General features: G+C 39.4%; 2 protein-coding genes and 2 long non-coding RNA genes across 4 annotated transcripts; all 4 read right to left on the bottom strand.

Annotated features, from left to right (window-relative positions):
- Nucleotides 1–772: 772 nt before the first annotated feature.
- On the bottom strand, nt 773–1341 carry LOC116656082. Its single transcript, XR_004311092.1, has 3 exons — nt 1283–1341; nt 1139–1217; nt 773–977 (listed from the first exon to the last, which is right to left on the bottom strand). It is a non-coding gene; the product is annotated as an uncharacterized LOC116656082 (long non-coding RNA).
- A 2618-nt stretch (nt 1342–3959) lies between these two features.
- LOC116656078 lies at nt 3960–4669 on the bottom strand. Its single transcript, XR_004311089.2, has 2 exons — nt 4179–4669; nt 3960–4116 (listed from the first exon to the last, which is right to left on the bottom strand). It is a non-coding gene; the product is annotated as an uncharacterized LOC116656078 (long non-coding RNA).
- A 3699-nt stretch (nt 4670–8368) lies between these two features.
- On the bottom strand, nt 8369–11798 carry LOC116656016 (extensin-like). Its single transcript, XM_044716207.1, has 5 exons — nt 11674–11798; nt 9566–10070; nt 9439–9507; nt 8588–9380; nt 8369–8525 (listed from the first exon to the last, which is right to left on the bottom strand). The coding sequence occupies exons 1-5, from the start codon at nt 11796–11798 to the stop codon at nt 8464–8466; spliced, it is 1554 nt and encodes a 517-aa protein (XP_044572142.1). The 3' UTR covers nt 8369–8463.
- Nucleotides 11799–13781: 1983 nt separating this feature from the next.
- On the bottom strand, nt 13782–17211 carry LOC116656015 (extensin-like). The gene is made up of 5 exons (XM_044716205.1): nt 17087–17211; nt 14979–15483; nt 14852–14920; nt 14001–14793; nt 13782–13938 (listed from the first exon to the last, which is right to left on the bottom strand). Exons 1-5 carry the CDS (start codon nt 17209–17211, stop codon nt 13877–13879), a joined length of 1554 nt encoding a protein of 517 aa, XP_044572140.1. The 3' UTR covers nt 13782–13876.
- Nucleotides 17212–17566: the final 355 nt, after the last annotated feature.

Raw genomic sequence — 17566 nt, 5'->3', positions numbered from 1 at the left:
ATTTATTATTTTTTCGTCGCTCCAGTCTCAAAGCGTAAGAGTGACTGGAGCGACACATCCAACACCAGCTCCGGCACCGGCACCAACACCGGAACCGGCATCAGCGCCGGCGCAACATGTGCCCATATTGCCATAGGTGCCCATGACTGCCCCAGCGTACCATGGTCATATGGTGTCCCATGGGCACATGGTGCGCCGGCGCAGTCATGGGCATATGGTGCGCCATGGGCACAAGGCACACCATATGCCCAGGGCGCGCCGGAGCAATCGGTGATCGCTCCCAACGATTCGATGGAATCAAGTCTTGAAATGTACATGCTTAACAGGTGCTTAAAAAATCTATTATTTATTAATTACCAATTATACGTTCAATTATTTTTCATAACGTTTCATTGTAAGAGCATGTGCCACGCCGAGGTCGCCGGGCCCTGGGAGCCCCACGCGTTGCCAATTTTTTTTTATAAATCGAAAAAACTTCTTTAATTCGAGAAAAGTGGAGTTTTTCAGAAGTCCGAAAAATGTTCGTACACATTGTAAGTACGAATTAATTAATATTAGCTTTCTTTCTTATTCTTTTATTATTTATTATTATTATATAGCCTATTCTTTTATTATTTCTTATTTTTATTTTATTTATTTATTTTTTTTTTGTCGCAAAAGTCGCAAAGTAGAGCTGGAAAAACATCGATGTTGGCCACAATCGATGTTTTCGATGTTTTGGGATGAAAACATCGATTATAATCTATTATCGAAAAAAAAACTAATATTTTTTGTCGTTTAAATTTGACTTATTTAATTGAGATCATAAAGAAAGCTGTTTTTGTTCAAAAATAACAACAAGTTAACAATTTTTGGTTTAAGAAAGCTCCTGCGCTCACTAAAGACTTGGCCAGCTTTGATATTTGATATTTCCTTTTTTGTCCGCTTGGGACTCGGTATGTTTTTATCGTTCTCGTTGTCCAACAATGATCTGGTTCCTGTATTAAAATAAAGAAGTGTTAATTAGTTAATTAAAGCATGTGTGTACATATATTCCGTGCACTACATATGTACAAAGAGAGAGAATACTTATCATATACATACATATGTACATGTGTACGCATTTTGCATAAAATTATTTATATTTCAGTTAACTTACTTTTAATGAACTTGTCCATTAAGCAAGCACTTTGCCACCAACACCACTATTGTTTACCAAATACCACAAATATTGTTCACTATAAATTCAAGTAAAATAGATTAGTTTTTATAAAAATTGCTAAAAAATTTGTTATCTGCTTACCACGCTTTCTGTTTCTCGGTTGCAAGTGACGATAATCGATGTTTCCAGAAAACCATCGATGTTAAAAATATTTTTAGCAACATCGATAACATCGATGTTTTTTCCACCTCTATCGCAGTGTATCAGTGACCGAAGCGACACCATCGATAACATGTGCCCATGACGCACCATGTGCCCCTGATGAAACATGTGCCCATTGCTGCCTCGGCGCACCACGTGCCCATGCCTACGCACGAAATAAGGTGCGACCCACTATACGCATGAAAATTGGCGGGATTATTTTGCCCAAAATGAAATCTGTTCCACGTCCCATATTTCTATCTTAAAACACTAAATTTATGCCGATTCTGATCGTTCTATGACAGCTATAGGTACAAAGTTCGTTAAAATGTTCGTTCACGTAGTAAGTAGTAATTAATTATAATTAATTAATATTAGCTTTCTTTACTTATTCTTTTAACTTCTATTACTAATTTAGCCTATTCTTTTATTATTTCTTATTTTTATTTTATTTTATTTTTTTTTCGTCGCAAAAGTCACAAACTTTATCAGTGACTGGAGCGACACCATCAATGGCGGCACCAGCTCCGGAACCGGCATTAGCGCCGGTGCAACATGTGCCCACTGCCCCGGCGCACCATGGTCATATGGTGTGCCTTGGGCACATGGTGCGCCGGCGCAGTCATGGGCATATGGTCCGCCATGGGCCCTGGGCGCGCCCAAAAAATTTGGGAGTGTTAAAGACAGTAGAGTATCTATTTAAAAATTGGATTCATCAATTTACCAAACTCTTTTCCACACCACATTTGAGGTAGAGTTATTGGCGCTTTTTTTTTATAGTGGTATCCCCAATAGGCCTAGTCCACTTTTATTTTACTTGCCTTGAAGGCAGCTCAAACAATGCAAACTGTTCAATGAATAACAAATTCCTTTGCTTTGGAGGGTGTAAGGAGACGACTCTAATGATCAAATCAACGTATAGAAAAGGGAGACTAGTCTCAACCAAATCATATCCGGATAAGAAACATTTTTGCCGTTCGTCACTTAACCTGCTCAACAATGCATAAGTTAATTGTCAATATCATAAAACGTTACTATTGTGAGTCTTTGCACATTAAGCAGAATAAGTTACTCTGATGTACTTATAAAAATTTGTTATTACAAACGGATCGACCACAACTATTGCAACATTCTGTGCCAACATCCCATTGACCACAATGTAAACAAATTCCTGTTAATGAGTTGCCGTAGACGAGTAATTTGTTAAGCAATTCCCTGCGAAACAAGTAGAGGGTTTCAAATTTGTCATTGGAAGATTCTTCATGTAGCATTCGGCAAACTGCAAAATAAATATGCCACAATTGTAGGAATCTTTTTGAATATCATGTTCTTTACACACAAATGTGTATTTCATTTTACTGACTTCTTCCAAGACGGTCTTATAATACTTTATAAACTTCTGGGCAATTTTTTTGTGCACAAAAGGATCTAAGAACGTATATTCCATTTTTAAAAAATCCACAAATAAAATTAATAAATGCTTTTTATAAAAATGGGGCACAATTAAAGTATTGGCTGTCATAAAAGCATCTTTTATAATATTTTTATTTAAGAAGGCATATTCGCCAAACTGACAGGGGCGCTTTCAATGGTAGCATCATTCCTATCAGAAATTAATGCTGTTAAGCTGGCATCTAAAATATAATTAGAAAGCCATTTTTTATCAAATAATGTTATCAAATCGTCTAATTCAATGTGATATATAAACTTATTCAAATTAAGTCCATGCACACTTTGAAAAAGAGATTTGCAAATAAGAAGATAAAATTTAATACTGCTATTTTCAAATTTATTTAAAGTGGAATTATTTAAGGAGTAGACCAATGTGACGGCCCAAATTTGGACGTTTTTTTGAAATTTTTTTTTTAACAAAAAAATAAAATGCAATCGTCTTGTAACTTTCACGTGTTTATTTTAATAATTTCTAGGGTAAAAAAAAATTTAGTTAACTCAATTGTACTTTAAATTATTAACAGTCACGAAAGAATGGTGAGCTGTTTCGGGGAAGCACACAGCCTTCCGTAGTCATCAAAAATTAAAAAATCATAGAAATTAATATGTAGACCCTATTCTAATGAACTAACCAATAATATACATAGAAAGTGAAAAATTTTATAAATGGAGTTTTGAAAAAAGGTAATTCGATTTTTTGAACCCATCACATTTGTCTACTACCTTAAAATAACTTTTTTTGAATTTTTCTTCCATACCAAATATAACTATATCTTTGTTATGGGAATGGTTCAATTCAATTAAGTCATTATTTTGTGACTTAAGGAATTCATCACGAAGCTCATTTGCTCCGAAGAAATAGCTTTTAAACAATCCCACTTTAAGTTTTTTAATCCCCTTTTTCTGCCAACTTTCTTTGAAAGTTGAATTTTTTATTTGATAAATTTGATGGGTCTTTTTCTATAGTCTTACCACGAATATGACGTCTCGCCTTAATAATTGTACCGTGATTCAAAGGGGAATTAAAATGCTCTGGGTGCGTTAATTCAATTTGAAGCACCACAGATTTTGAAAGATCATCCATTTTTCGAATGAATCTTCCAAGTTTTAATCCCACTTTCGACTTTATAACACTATAATGTTGCTTTAATGTTTTAAAAAAAGATTCAATGGGCCCATTACTCACTCTTTTATTGAAGGTATCAATAAAAATACCCATTAAATTTGTCCAATATGGAGCAAAAACATATTTAGTTAAAATTAAATCGACCAGTTTTGGACAATAGTACAAGTTACTTTGGCCAAATTGTTTGAAGAATGATCTGGGGAAAAGGATTAATTATTAATTTTAAGATTAAATAATTAATTTCAAAATTACACTCACCAAATAAATCTCCATCAATGTTAAAAAGTTCCGATAACTGAACCTGTATCGGTTCTCGTTTCGGTGATGGAGATCCTGTTGACGGTGATGTCGTTGAAGGAGGGGGCGACGACTGCGTGGGCGCTTCATCCCTCTGTGAAGCGGATGTTGATTGCCTTATAGCTTCCGCCCACCTGTCGCGCTGCAGCCGCTGCTCCCCCACTGGCACGTACAGATGCCCAGGCTCTCCTTGGCAACTGAGGTGGTGCGTTCCCACATTTGCCTTGCCAATATATGGGCACCACAAACATGCACCACTCTTTGCCTGTGTCAGGCACACCTTCAGATGGTTCTCCAAAATAGATGGCCTGTGCAGTTTTCGATAGCAGTGGTGGCACTGGTTGGGCACCGTCGACCACTGCCATCCACGTGAGTTTGTGGCACCCACTTCTTCCTTCTCGGGGGTGGCTTCATCGGGGGCTTTGGCGGTGGTGGTGGCGCATTTTGTGGTAGTTGTGGGGGTGGTGTTTGTGGCTGTTGTGGCGGCGGTGGGGGTGATGATTCTGGCAGTTGAGGGGGTGATGATTCTGGCAGTTGAGGTGGTGGTGGTTGTGGAGCCTGCTGTGGCGGCAATGGAGCTTGTTGTGGCGGCAGTGGAGCTTGTTGTGGCGGCAGTGGAGCCTGCTGTGGCGGCAGTGGAGCCTGCTGTGGCGGCAGTGGAGCTTGTTGTGGCGGCAGTGGAGCCTGCTGTGGCGGCAATGGAGCCTGCTGTGGCGGAATCTGCCGATGAACAAGTGAGTAAGTAAGAGCCTCTAGTTTGGTGTGTGGGATGGCTTACCTGCAATGGAGCCTGCTGTGGCGGCAATGGAGCCTGCTGTGGCGGCAATGGAGCCTGCTGTGGCGGCAATGGAGCCTGCTGTGGCGGCAATGGAGCCTGCTGTGGCGGCAATGGAGCCTGCTGTGGCGGAATCTGCCGATGAACAAGTGAGTAAGTAAGAGCCTCTAGTTTGGTGTGTGGGATGGCTTACCTGCAATGGAGCCTGCTGTGGCGGCAATGGGGCCTGCTGTGGCGGCAATGGAGCCTGCTGTGGCGGCAATGGAGCCTGCTGTGGCGGTGGCATACCATAATATGGCGGCGGCGCACTATAGGGCGGCGCAGCATACATGTGTTGCACACCATAATATGGCGGCGTAGCATACACATATTGCATACCATAATATGGCGGCGGCGCACTATAGGGCTGCACCACCGGGTGGTGGTGGCGGCTGCGCAGGATACCCCAGTGGCACACCGGGTGGTGGGGGCGGCTGCGCAGGATACCCCAGTGGCACACCGGGTGGTGGGGGCTGCGCACCGTTAAACGACTTTATGGAAAAAAGAATTTGGAATATTAATAGAAATAGAAAAAACTAATATAATATACTAATATAATATACTAATATTATTATAACTAACTTTACTTACTATATATACATTCATGGTTTTTTATCCCAGAAAAAGAATATAATATAATAATTGTATTCTATAATTATTTTACTTCCTTAACGTCAAAATAATTGAGTGAGAGTTGAGAGTTAACAATCGATATTCCACCTCGAATTGTTATCGATGGAATATTTTGACACCAAATAAAAATATTGGTGCGTCAATATTTGCATACATTTATTGCAATTGATACAATTTATAAAGTTTTTCACTTTGAAATGGAATTCATTAGTCAACTTAAAAGTATTGATGGTGGACTTCCACCAGTGCTGAAACAGTGGGTTTTGAAAAAAAAGGATGATTTGGAAACAGGCTATTGCCTGATTTCCAGTAATTTCCACACAATGGATTCATCAGATAATCCATTTTTCTTAATTTTCGACGAGTTTCACCGCCTCCGCCGCGGTCTCGCATTTCTCCAGCATCCCGATATCCGCTCCAGCCACAAAGCATTAATTTATTAATTAATTAATTATTATTAATTAATATTAGCTTTCATTCTTCTTATTTTATTATTATTTATTATTATTATATAGCCTATTCTATTATTATTTTTTTATTATTTCTTATTTTTATTTTATTTATTTTTTTTTTTTTTCGTCGCAAAAGTCGCAAACTTTATCAGTGACTGGAGCGACACCATCAATGGCGGCACCGGCATCGGCACCGGTGCAACATGTGCCCACTGCCCCGGCGCACCATGGTCATATGGTGTGCTATGGGCCGGCGCAGTCATGGGCATATGGTCCGCCATGGGCCAAGGGCGCGCCCAAAAATTTAGGAGTGTTAAAGACAGTAGAGTAGCTATTTAAAAATTGGTTACATCGACTTACCAAACTCTTTTCCACACCACCTTTGAGGTAGAGTTATTGGAGCTTTTTTTTATAGTGGTATCCCCAATAGGCCTAGTCCACTTTTATTTTACTTGCCTTGAAGGCAGCTCAAACAATGCAAACTGTTCAATGAATAACAAATTCCTTTGCTTTGGAGGGTGTAAGGAGACGACTCTAATGATCAAATCAACGTATAGAAAAGGGAGACTAGTCTCAACCAAATCATATCCGGATAAGAAACATTTTTGCCGTTCGTCACTTAACCTGCTCAACAATGCATACGTTTATTGTCAATATCATAAAACGTTACTATTGTGAGTCTTTGCACATTAAGCAGAATAAGTTACTCTGATGTACTTATAAAAATTTGTTATTACAAACGGATCGACCACAACTATTGCAACATTCTGTGCCAACATCCCATTGACCACAATGTAAACAAATTCCTGTTAATGAGTTGCCGTAGACGAGTAATTTGTTAAGCAATTCCCTGCGAAACAAGTAGAGGGTTTCAAATTTGTCATTGGAAGATTCTTCATGTAGCATTCGGCAAACTGCAAAATAAATATGCCACAATTGTAGGAATCTTTTTGAATATCATGTTCTTTACACACAAATGTGTATTTCATTTTACTGACTTCTTCCAAGACGGTCTTATAATACTTTATAAACTTCTGGGCAATTTTTTTGTGCACAAAAGGATCTAAGAACGTATATTCCATTTTTAAAAAATCCACAAATAAAATTAATAAATGCTTTTTATAAAAATGGGGCACAATTAAAGTATTGGCTGTCATAAAAGCATCTTTTATAATATTTTTATTTAAGAAGGCATATTCGCCAAACTGACAGGGGCGCTTTCAATGGTAGCATCATTCCTATCAGAAATTAATGCTGTTAAGCTGGCATCTAAAATATAATTAGAAAGCCATTTTTTATCAAATAATGTTATCAAATCGTCTAATTCAATGTGATATATAAACTTATTCAAATTAAGTCCATGCACACTTTGAAAAAGAGATTTGCAAATAAGAAGATAAAATTTAATACTGCTATTTTCAAATTTATTTAAAGTGGAATTATTTAAGGAGTAGACCAATGTGACGGCCCAAATTTGGACGTTTTTTTGAAATTTTTTTTTTAACAAAAAAATAAAATGCAATCGTCTTGTAACTTTCACGTGTTTATTTTAATAATTTCTAGGGTAAAAAAAAATTTAGTTAACTCAATTATACTTTAAATTATTAACAGTCACGAAAGAATGGTGAGCTGTTTCGGGGAAGCACACAGCCTTCCGTAGTCATCAAAAATTAAAAAATCAAAGAAATTAATGTGTAGACCCTATTCTAATGAACTAACCAATAATATACATAGAAAGTGAAAAATTTTATAAATGGAGTTTTGAAAAAAGGTAATTCGATTTTTTGAACCCATCACATTTGTCTACTACCTTAAAATAACTTTTTTTGAATTTTTCTTCCATACCAAATATAACTATATCTTTGTTATGGGAATGGTTCAATTCAATTAAGTCATTATTTTGTGACTTAAGGAATTCATCACGAAGCTCATTTGCTCCGAAGAAATAGCTTTTAAACAATCCCACTTTAAGTTTTTTAATCCCCTTTTTCTGCCAACTTTCTTTGAAAGTTGAATTTTTTATTTGATAAATTTGATGGGTCTTTTTCTATAGTCTTACCACGAATATGACGTCTCGCCTTAATAATTGTACCGTGATTCAAAGGGGAATTAAAATGCTCTGGGTGCGTTAATTCAATTTGAAGCACCACAGATTTTGAAAGATCATCCATTTTTCGAATGAATCTTCCAAGTTTTAATCCCACTTTCGACTTTATAACACTATAATGTTGCTTTAATGTTTTAAAAAAAGATTCAATGGGCCCATTACTCACTCTTTTATTGAAGGTATCAATAAAAATACCCATTAAATTTGTCCAATATGGAGCAAAAACATATTTAGTTAAAATTAAATCGACCAGTTTTGGACAATAGTACAAGTTACTTTGGCCAAATTGTTTGAAGAATGATCTGGGGAAAAGGATTAATTATTAATTTTAAGATTAAATAATTAATTTCAAAATTACACTCACCAAATAAATCTCCATCAATGTTAAAAAGTTCCGATAACTGAACCTGTGTCGGTTCTCGTTTCGGTGATGGAGATCCTGTTGACGGTGATGTCGTTGAAGGAGGGGGCGACGACTGCGTGGGCGCTTCATCCCTTTGTGAAGCTGATGTTGATTTTTTAATTGCTTCCGCCCACCTGTCGCGCTGCAGCCGCTGCTCCCCCACTGCCACGTACTGGTGCCCAGGCTTTCCTTGGCAAGACTGGTGGTGCGACCCCACGTTCGCCTTGCTTATGTATGGGCACCACAAACAGGCACTACTCTTGGGCTGTGAAAGGCACACCTTCAAATGTTCCACCAAACGTGATGGCCTATTCAATTTCCCATAGCAGTGGTGGCACTGGTTGGCCATCGTTGACCAGCGCCGACCACTGCCATCTACATGCGTGTGTGGCACCCACTTCTTCCTTCTTGGCGGTGGCTTCGTCGGGGGCTTTCGCGGTGGAGGTGGTGTTTGTGGCAGCGTTGGGGGTGGTGAATCTGGTAGTTGTGGGGGTGGCGGCAATGGATCAGGTTGTTGCGGCAATGGATCCGGTTGTTGCGGCAATGGATCAGGTTGTTGCGGCAATGGATCAGGTTGTTGCGGCAATGGATCAGGTTGTTGCGGCAATGGATCCGGTTGTTGCGGCAATGGATCAGGTTGTTGCGGCAATGGATCAGGTTGTTGCGGCAATGGATCCGGTTGTTGCGGCAATGGATCAGGTTGTTGCGGCAATGGATCCGGTTGTTGCGGCAAAGGAGCCTGCTGTTGCGGAATCTGCCGATGAAAAAGTGAGTAAGTAAGAGCCTCTAGTTTGGTGTGTGGGATGGCTTACCTGCAATGGAGCCTGCTGTGGCGGCAATGGAGCCTGCTGTGGCGGCAATGGAGCCTGCTGTGGCGGAATCTGCCGATGAACAAGTGAGTAAGTAAGAGCCTCTAGTTTGGTGTGTGGGATGGCTTACCTGCAATGGAGCCTGCTGTGGCGGCAATGGGGCCTGCTGTGGCGGCAATGGAGCCTGCTGTGGCGGCAATGGAGCCTGCTGTGGCGGTGGCATACCATAATATGGCGGCGGCGCACTATAGGGCGGCGCAGCATACATGTGTTGCACACCATAATATGGCGGCGTAGCATACACATATTGCATACCATAATATGGCGGCGGCGCACTATAGGGCTGCACCACCGGGTGGTGGTGGCGGCTGCGCAGGATACCCCAGTGGCACACCGGGTGGTGGGGGCGGCTGCGCAGGATACCCCAGTGGCACACCGGGTGGTGGTGGCGGCTGCGCAGGATACCCCAGTGGCACACCGGGTGGTGGGGGCGGCTGCGCAGGATACCCCAGTGGCACACCGGGTGGTGGGGGCGGCTGCGCAGGATACCCCAGTGGCACACCGGGTGGTGGTGGCGGCTGCGCAGGATACCCCAGTGGCACACCGGGTGGTGGGGGCTGCGCACCGTTAAACGACTTTATGGAAAAAAGAATTTGGAATATTAATAGAAATAGAAAAAACTAATATAATATACTAATATTATTATAACTAACTTTACTTACTATATATACATTCATGGTTTTTTATCCCAGAAAAAGAATATAATATAATAATTGTATTCTATAATTATTTTACTTCCTTAACGTCAAAATAATTGAGTGAGAGTTGAGAGTTAACAATCGAAATTCCACCTCGAATTGTTATCGATGGAATATTCTGACACCAAATAAAAATATTGGTGCGTCAATATTTGCATACATTTATTGCAATTGATACAATTTATAAAGTTTTTCACTTTGAAATGGAATTCATTAGTCAACTTAAAAGTATTGAAGGTGGACTTCCACCAGTGCTGAAACAGTGGGTTTTGAAAAAAATTGTGTGCGTGGAGTCCATACGCGCGAAAGAAGTGAAACTTCTTAGCGATATTCCAAAAAATGCAAATTATTTCGTATAAAAGAAAAATAGCGGGAGGGAAAGGATAAAAATAAGGTGGAGTGACCAACACTTTCTTCAATTCACATTTTATAAATTTATTATAAAGCAAAGTCCAAGTTCTGCTTTCTTTCGTGCTCGGTATTCACGATAATATTGTGCTCTGTTCCCTCCTCTTAAAACACCGGCTGCACTGTCTTTTTCCGCTGTAAAATCAATTCAAAATGAAACCATTAAAATTTTTGCCAATCCAATTGATATTAATTTCAAGATGATATGATCCACAAGGTGCATCTGTTATGGACAATTGAAATATTCAAGAGAAACGTACCACCACATAACCTGGAATCCGCTGTGTTATGCGTATTTTCACTGTCACTCATTTTATTGTTTGTTTGAATCACTATTCACTGTACTAATACTACAAGTAGTGCGTCAATATTATATAGAACACGAATTAATTATGGGAAACACTTTAATAACAAAATACGAGATAAGAATAAGAAAAAGAATTTTCGACACATAGGACGCGTGTTCGTGTTGAAAATTAAAATTTAACACGCGTGCGTGCGTTTTCGTGCCGACCTTCCAAAACACGACAAAACACGAAGCATTAAAAATTTTGTATTTTCTAGAAATTTCGAGAAAAAAAAAATTTTTTGTAATGTAAATATTATTTTTCGTGTTGGGCCACCTCTACTCTCATTCACTCTCTCTCTTTCTCGCACTCTATCTTTCTCTTTTCCTCTTCTCCTTCCGAGTTGCGTTAAACGTTTAACGCAACATTTTCCGGCGTCGTATAAGAAGTTTCACTTCAAAAAGGATGATTTGGAAACAGGCTATTGCCTGATTTCCAGTAATTTCCACACAATGGATTCATCAGATAATCCATTTTTCTTAATTTTCGACGAGTTTCACCGCCTCCGCCGCGGTCTCGCATTTCTCCAGCATCCCGATATCCGCTCCAGCCACAAAGCATTAATTTATTAATTAATTAATTATTATTAATTAATATTAGCTTTCATTCTTCTTATTTTATTATTATTTATTATTATTATATAGCCTATTCTATTATTATTTTTTTATTATTTCTTATTTTTATTTTATTTATTTTTTTTTTTTTTCGTCGCAAAAGTCGCAAACTTTATCAGTGACTGGAGCGACACCATCAATGGCGGCACCGGCATCGGCACCGGTGCAACATGTGCCCACTGCCCCGGCGCACCATAGTCATATGGTGTGCTATGGGCCGGCGCAGTCATGGGCATATGGTCCGCCATGGGCCAAGGGCGCGCCCAAAAATTTAGGAGTGTTAAAGACAGTAGAGTAGCTATTTAAAAATTGGTTACATCGACTTACCAAACTCTTTTCCACACCACCTTTGAGGTAGAGTTATTGGAGCTTTTTTTTATAGTGGTATCCCCAATAGGCCTAGTCCACTTTTATTTTACTTGCCTTGAAGGCAGCTCAAACAATGCAAACTGTTCAATGAATAACAAATTCCTTTGCTTTGGAGGGTGTAAGGAGACGACTCTAATGATCAAATCAACGTATAGAAAAGGGAGACTAGTCTCAACCAAATCATATCCGGATAAGAAACATTTTTGCCGTTCGTCACTTAACCTGCTCAACAATGCATACGTTTATTGTCAATATCATAAAACGTTACTATTGTGAGTCTTTGCACATTAAGCAGAATAAGTTACTCTGATGTACTTATAAAAATTTGTTATTACAAACGGATCGACCACAACTATTGCAACATTCTGTGCCAACATCCCATTGACCACAATGTAAACAAATTCCTGTTAATGAGTTGCCGTAGACGAGTAATTTGTTAAGCAATTCCCTGCGAAACAAGTAGAGGGTTTCAAATTTGTCATTGGAAGATTCTTCATGTAGCATTCGGCAAACTGCAAAATAAATATGCCACAATTGTAGGAATCTTTTTGAATATCATGTTCTTTACACACAAATGTGTATTTCATTTTACTGACTTCTTCCAAGACGGTCTTATAATACTTTATAAACTTCTGGGCAATTTTTTTGTGCACAAAAGGATCTAAGAACGTATATTCCATTTTTAAAAAATCCACAAATAAAATTAATAAATGCTTTTTATAAAAATGGGGCACAATTAAAGTATTGGCTGTCATAAAAGCATCTTTTATAATATTTTTATTTAAGAAGGCATATTCGCCAAACTGACAGGGGCGCTTTCAATGGTAGCATCATTCCTATCAGAAATTAATGCTGTTAAGCTGGCATCTAAAATATAATTAGAAAGCCATTTTTTATCAAATAATGTTATCAAATCGTCTAATTCAATGTGATATATAAACTTATTCAAATTAAGTCCATGCACACTTTGAAAAAGAGATTTGCAAATAAGAAGATAAAATTTAATACTGCTATTTTCAAATTTATTTAAAGTGGAATTATTTAAGGAGTAGACCAATGTGACGGCCCAAATTTGGACGTTTTTTTGAAATTTTTTTTTTAACAAAAAAATAAAATGCAATCGTCTTGTAACTTTCACGTGTTTATTTTAATAATTTCTAGGGTAAAAAAAAATTTAGTTAACTCAATTATACTTTAAATTATTAACAGTCACGAAAGAATGGTGAGCTGTTTCGGGGAAGCACACAGCCTTCCGTAGTCATCAAAAATTAAAAAATCAAAGAAATTAATGTGTAGACCCTATTCTAATGAACTAACCAATAATATACATAGAAAGTGAAAAATTTTATAAATGGAGTTTTGAAAAAAGGTAATTCGATTTTTTGAACCCATCACATTTGTCTACTACCTTAAAATAACTTTTTTTGAATTTTTCTTCCATACCAAATATAACTATATCTTTGTTATGGGAATGGTTCAATTCAATTAAGTCATTATTTTGTGACTTAAGGAATTCATCACGAAGCTCATTTGCTCCGAAGAAATAGCTTTTAAACAATCCCACTTTAAGTTTTTTAATCCCCTTTTTCTGCCAACTTTCTTTGAAAGTTGAATTTTTTATTTGATAAATTTGATGGGTCTTTTTCTATAGTCTTACCACGAATATGACGTCTCGCCTTAATAATTGTACCGTGATTCAAAGGGGAATTAAAATGCTCTGGGTGCGTTAATTCAATTTGAAGCACCACAGATTTTGAAAGATCATCCATTTTTCGAATGAATCTTCCAAGTTTTAATCCCACTTTCGACTTTATAACACTATAATGTTGCTTTAATGTTTTAAAAAAAGATTCAATGGGCCCATTACTCACTCTTTTATTGAAGGTATCAATAAAAATACCCATTAAATTTGTCCAATATGGAGCAAAAACATATTTAGTTAAAATTAAATCGACCAGTTTTGGACAATAGTACAAGTTACTTTGGCCAAATTGTTTGAAGAATGATCTGGGGAAAAGGATTAATTATTAATTTTAAGATTAAATAATTAATTTCAAAATTACACTCACCAAATAAATCTCCATCAATGTTAAAAAGTTCCGATAACTGAACCTGTGTCGGTTCTCGTTTCGGTGATGGAGATCCTGTTGACGGTGATGTCGTTGAAGGAGGGGGCGACGACTGCGTGGGCGCTTCATCCCTTTGTGAAGCTGATGTTGATTTTTTAATTGCTTCCGCCCACCTGTCGCGCTGCAGCCGCTGCTCCCCCACTGCCACGTACTGGTGCCCAGGCTTTCCTTGGCAAGACTGGTGGTGCGACCCCACGTTCGCCTTGCTTATGTATGGGCACCACAAACAGGCACTACTCTTGGGCTGTGAAAGGCACACCTTCAAATGTTCCACCAAACGTGATGGCCTATTCAATTTCCCATAGCAGTGGTGGCACTGGTTGGCCATCGTTGACCAGCGCCGACCACTGCCATCTACATGCGTGTGTGGCACCCACTTCTTCCTTCTTGGCGGTGGCTTCGTCGGGGGCTTTCGCGGTGGAGGTGGTGTTTGTGGCAGCGTTGGGGGTGGTGAATCTGGTAGTTGTGGGGGTGGCGGCAATGGATCAGGTTGTTGCGGCAATGGATCCGGTTGTTGCGGCAATGGATCAGGTTGTTGCGGCAATGGATCAGGTTGTTGCGGCAATGGATCAGGTTGTTGCGGCAATGGATCCGGTTGTTGCGGCAATGGATCAGGTTGTTGCGGCAATGGATCAGGTTGTTGCGGCAATGGATCCGGTTGTTGCGGCAATGGATCAGGTTGTTGCGGCAATGGATCCGGTTGTTGCGGCAAAGGAGCCTGCTGTTGCGGAATCTGCCGATGAAAAAGTGAGTAAGTAAGAGCCTCTAGTTTGGTGTGTGGGATGGCTTACCTGCAATGGAGCCTGCTGTGGCGGCAATGGAGCCTGCTGTGGCGGCAATGGAGCCTGCTGTGGCGGAATCTGCCGATGAACAAGTGAGTAAGTAAGAGCCTCTAGTTTGGTGTGTGGGATGGCTTACCTGCAATGGAGCCTGCTGTGGCGGCAATGGGGCCTGCTGTGGCGGCAATGGAGCCTGCTGTGGCGGCAATGGAGCCTGCTGTGGCGGTGGCATACCATAATATGGCGGCGGCGCACTATAGGGCGGCGCAGCATACATGTGTTGCACACCATAATATGGCGGCGTAGCATACACATATTGCATACCATAATATGGCGGCGGCGCACTATAGGGCTGCACCACCGGGTGGTGGTGGCGGCTGCGCAGGATACCCCAGTGGCACACCGGGTGGTGGGGGCGGCTGCGCAGGATACCCCAGTGGCACACCGGGTGGTGGTGGCGGCTGCGCAGGATACCCCAGTGGCACACCGGGTGGTGGGGGCGGCTGCGCAGGATACCCCAGTGGCACACCGGGTGGTGGGGGCGGCTGCGCAGGATACCCCAGTGGCACACCGGGTGGTGGTGGCGGCTGCGCAGGATACCCCAGTGGCACACCGGGTGGTGGGGGCTGCGCACCGTTAAACGACTTTATGGAAAAAAGAATTTGGAATATTAATAGAAATAGAAAAAACTAATATAATATACTAATATTATTATAACTAACTTTACTTACTATATATACATTCATGGTTTTTTATCCCAGAAAAAGAATATAATATAATAATTGTATTCTATAATTATTTTACTTCCTTAACGTCAAAATAATTGAGTGAGAGTTGAGAGTTAACAATCGAAATTCCACCTCGAATTGTTATCGATGGAATATTCTGACACCAAATAAAAATATTGGTGCGTCAATATTTGCATACATTTATTGCAATTGATACAATTTATAAAGTTTTTCACTTTGAAATGGAATTCATTAGTCAACTTAAAAGTATTGAAGGTGGACTTCCACCAGTGCTGAAACAGTGGGTTTTGAAAAAAATTGTGTGCGTGGAGTCCATACGCGCGAAAGAAGTGAAACTTCTTAGCGATATTCCAAAAAATGCAAATTATTTCGTATAAAAGAAAAATAGCGGGAGGGAAAGGATAAAAATAAGGTGGAGTGACCAACACTTTCTTCAATTCACATTTTATAAATTTATTATAAAGCAAAGTCCAAGTTCTGCTTTCTTTCGTGCTCGGTATTCACGATAATATTGTGCTCTGTTCCCTCCTCTTAAAACACCGGCTGCACTGTCTTTTTCCGCTGTAAAATCAATTCAAAATGAAACCATTAAAATTTTTGCCAATCCAATTGATATTAATTTCAAGATGATATGATCCACAAGGTGCATCTGTTATGGACAATTGAAATATTCAAGAGAAACGTACCACCACATAACCTGGAATCCGCTGTGTTATGCGTATTTTCACTGTCACTCATTTTATTGTTTGTTTGAATCACTATTCACTGTACTAATACTACAAGTAGTGCGTCAATATTATATAGAACACGAATTAATTATGGGAAACACTTTAATAACAAAATACGAGATAAGAATAAGAAAAAGAATTTTCGACACATAGGACGCGTGTTCGTGTTGAAAATTAAAATTTAACACGCGTGCGTGCGTTTTCGTGCCGACCTTCCAAAACACGACAAAACACGAAGCATTAAAAATTTTGTATTTTCTAGAAATTTCGAGAAAAAAAAAATTTTTTGTAATGTAAATATTATTTTTCGTGTTGGGCCACCTCTACTCTCATTCACTCTCTCTCTTTCTCGCACTCTATCTTTCTCTTTTCCTCTTCTCCTTCCGAGTTGCGTTAAACGTTTAACGCAACATTTTCCGGCGTCGTATAAGAAGTTTCACTTCAAAAAGGATGATTTGGAAACAGGCTATTGCCTGATTTCCAGTAATTTCCACACAATGGATTCATCAGATAATCCATTTTTCTTAATTTTCGACGAGTTTCACCGCCTCCGCCGCGGTCTCGCATTTCTCCAGCATCCCGATATCCGCTCCAGCCACAAAGCATTAATTTATTAATTAATTAATTATTATTAATTAATATTAGCTTTCATTCTTCTTATTTTATTATTATTTATTATTATTATATAGCCTATTCTATTATTATTTTTTTATTATTTCTTATTTTTATTTTATTTATTTTTTTTTTTTTTCGTCGCAAAAGTCGCAAACTTTATCAGTGACTGGAGCGACACCATCAATGGCGGCACCGGCATCGGCACCGGTGCAACATGTGCCCACTGCCCCGGCGCACCATAGTCATATGGTGTGCTATGGGCCGGCGCAGTCATGGGCATATGGTCCGCCATGGGCCAAGGGCGCGCCCAAAAATTTAGGAGTGTTAAAGACAGTAGAGTAGCTATTTAAAAATTGGTTACATCGACTTACCAAACTCTTTTCCACACCACCTTTGAGGTAGAGTTATTGGAGCTTTTTTTTATAGTGGTATCCCCAATAGGCCTAGTCCACTTTTATTTTACTTGCCTTGAAGGCAGCTCAAACAATGCAAACTGTTCAATGAATAACAAATTCCTTTGCTTTGGAGGGTGTAAGGAGACGACTCTAATGATCAAATCAACGTATAGAAAAGGGAGACTAGTCTCAACCAAATCATATCCGGATAAGAAACATTTTTGCCGTTCGTCACTTAAC

This window comes from Drosophila ananassae, chromosome 3R (assembly GCF_017639315.1).
Source record: "Drosophila ananassae strain 14024-0371.13 chromosome 3R, ASM1763931v2, whole genome shotgun sequence".
In the NCBI taxonomy this organism is placed as follows: Eukaryota; Metazoa; Arthropoda; class Insecta; order Diptera; family Drosophilidae; genus Drosophila; species Drosophila ananassae.
This window is presented reverse-complemented; position numbering and strand designations above follow the sequence as displayed.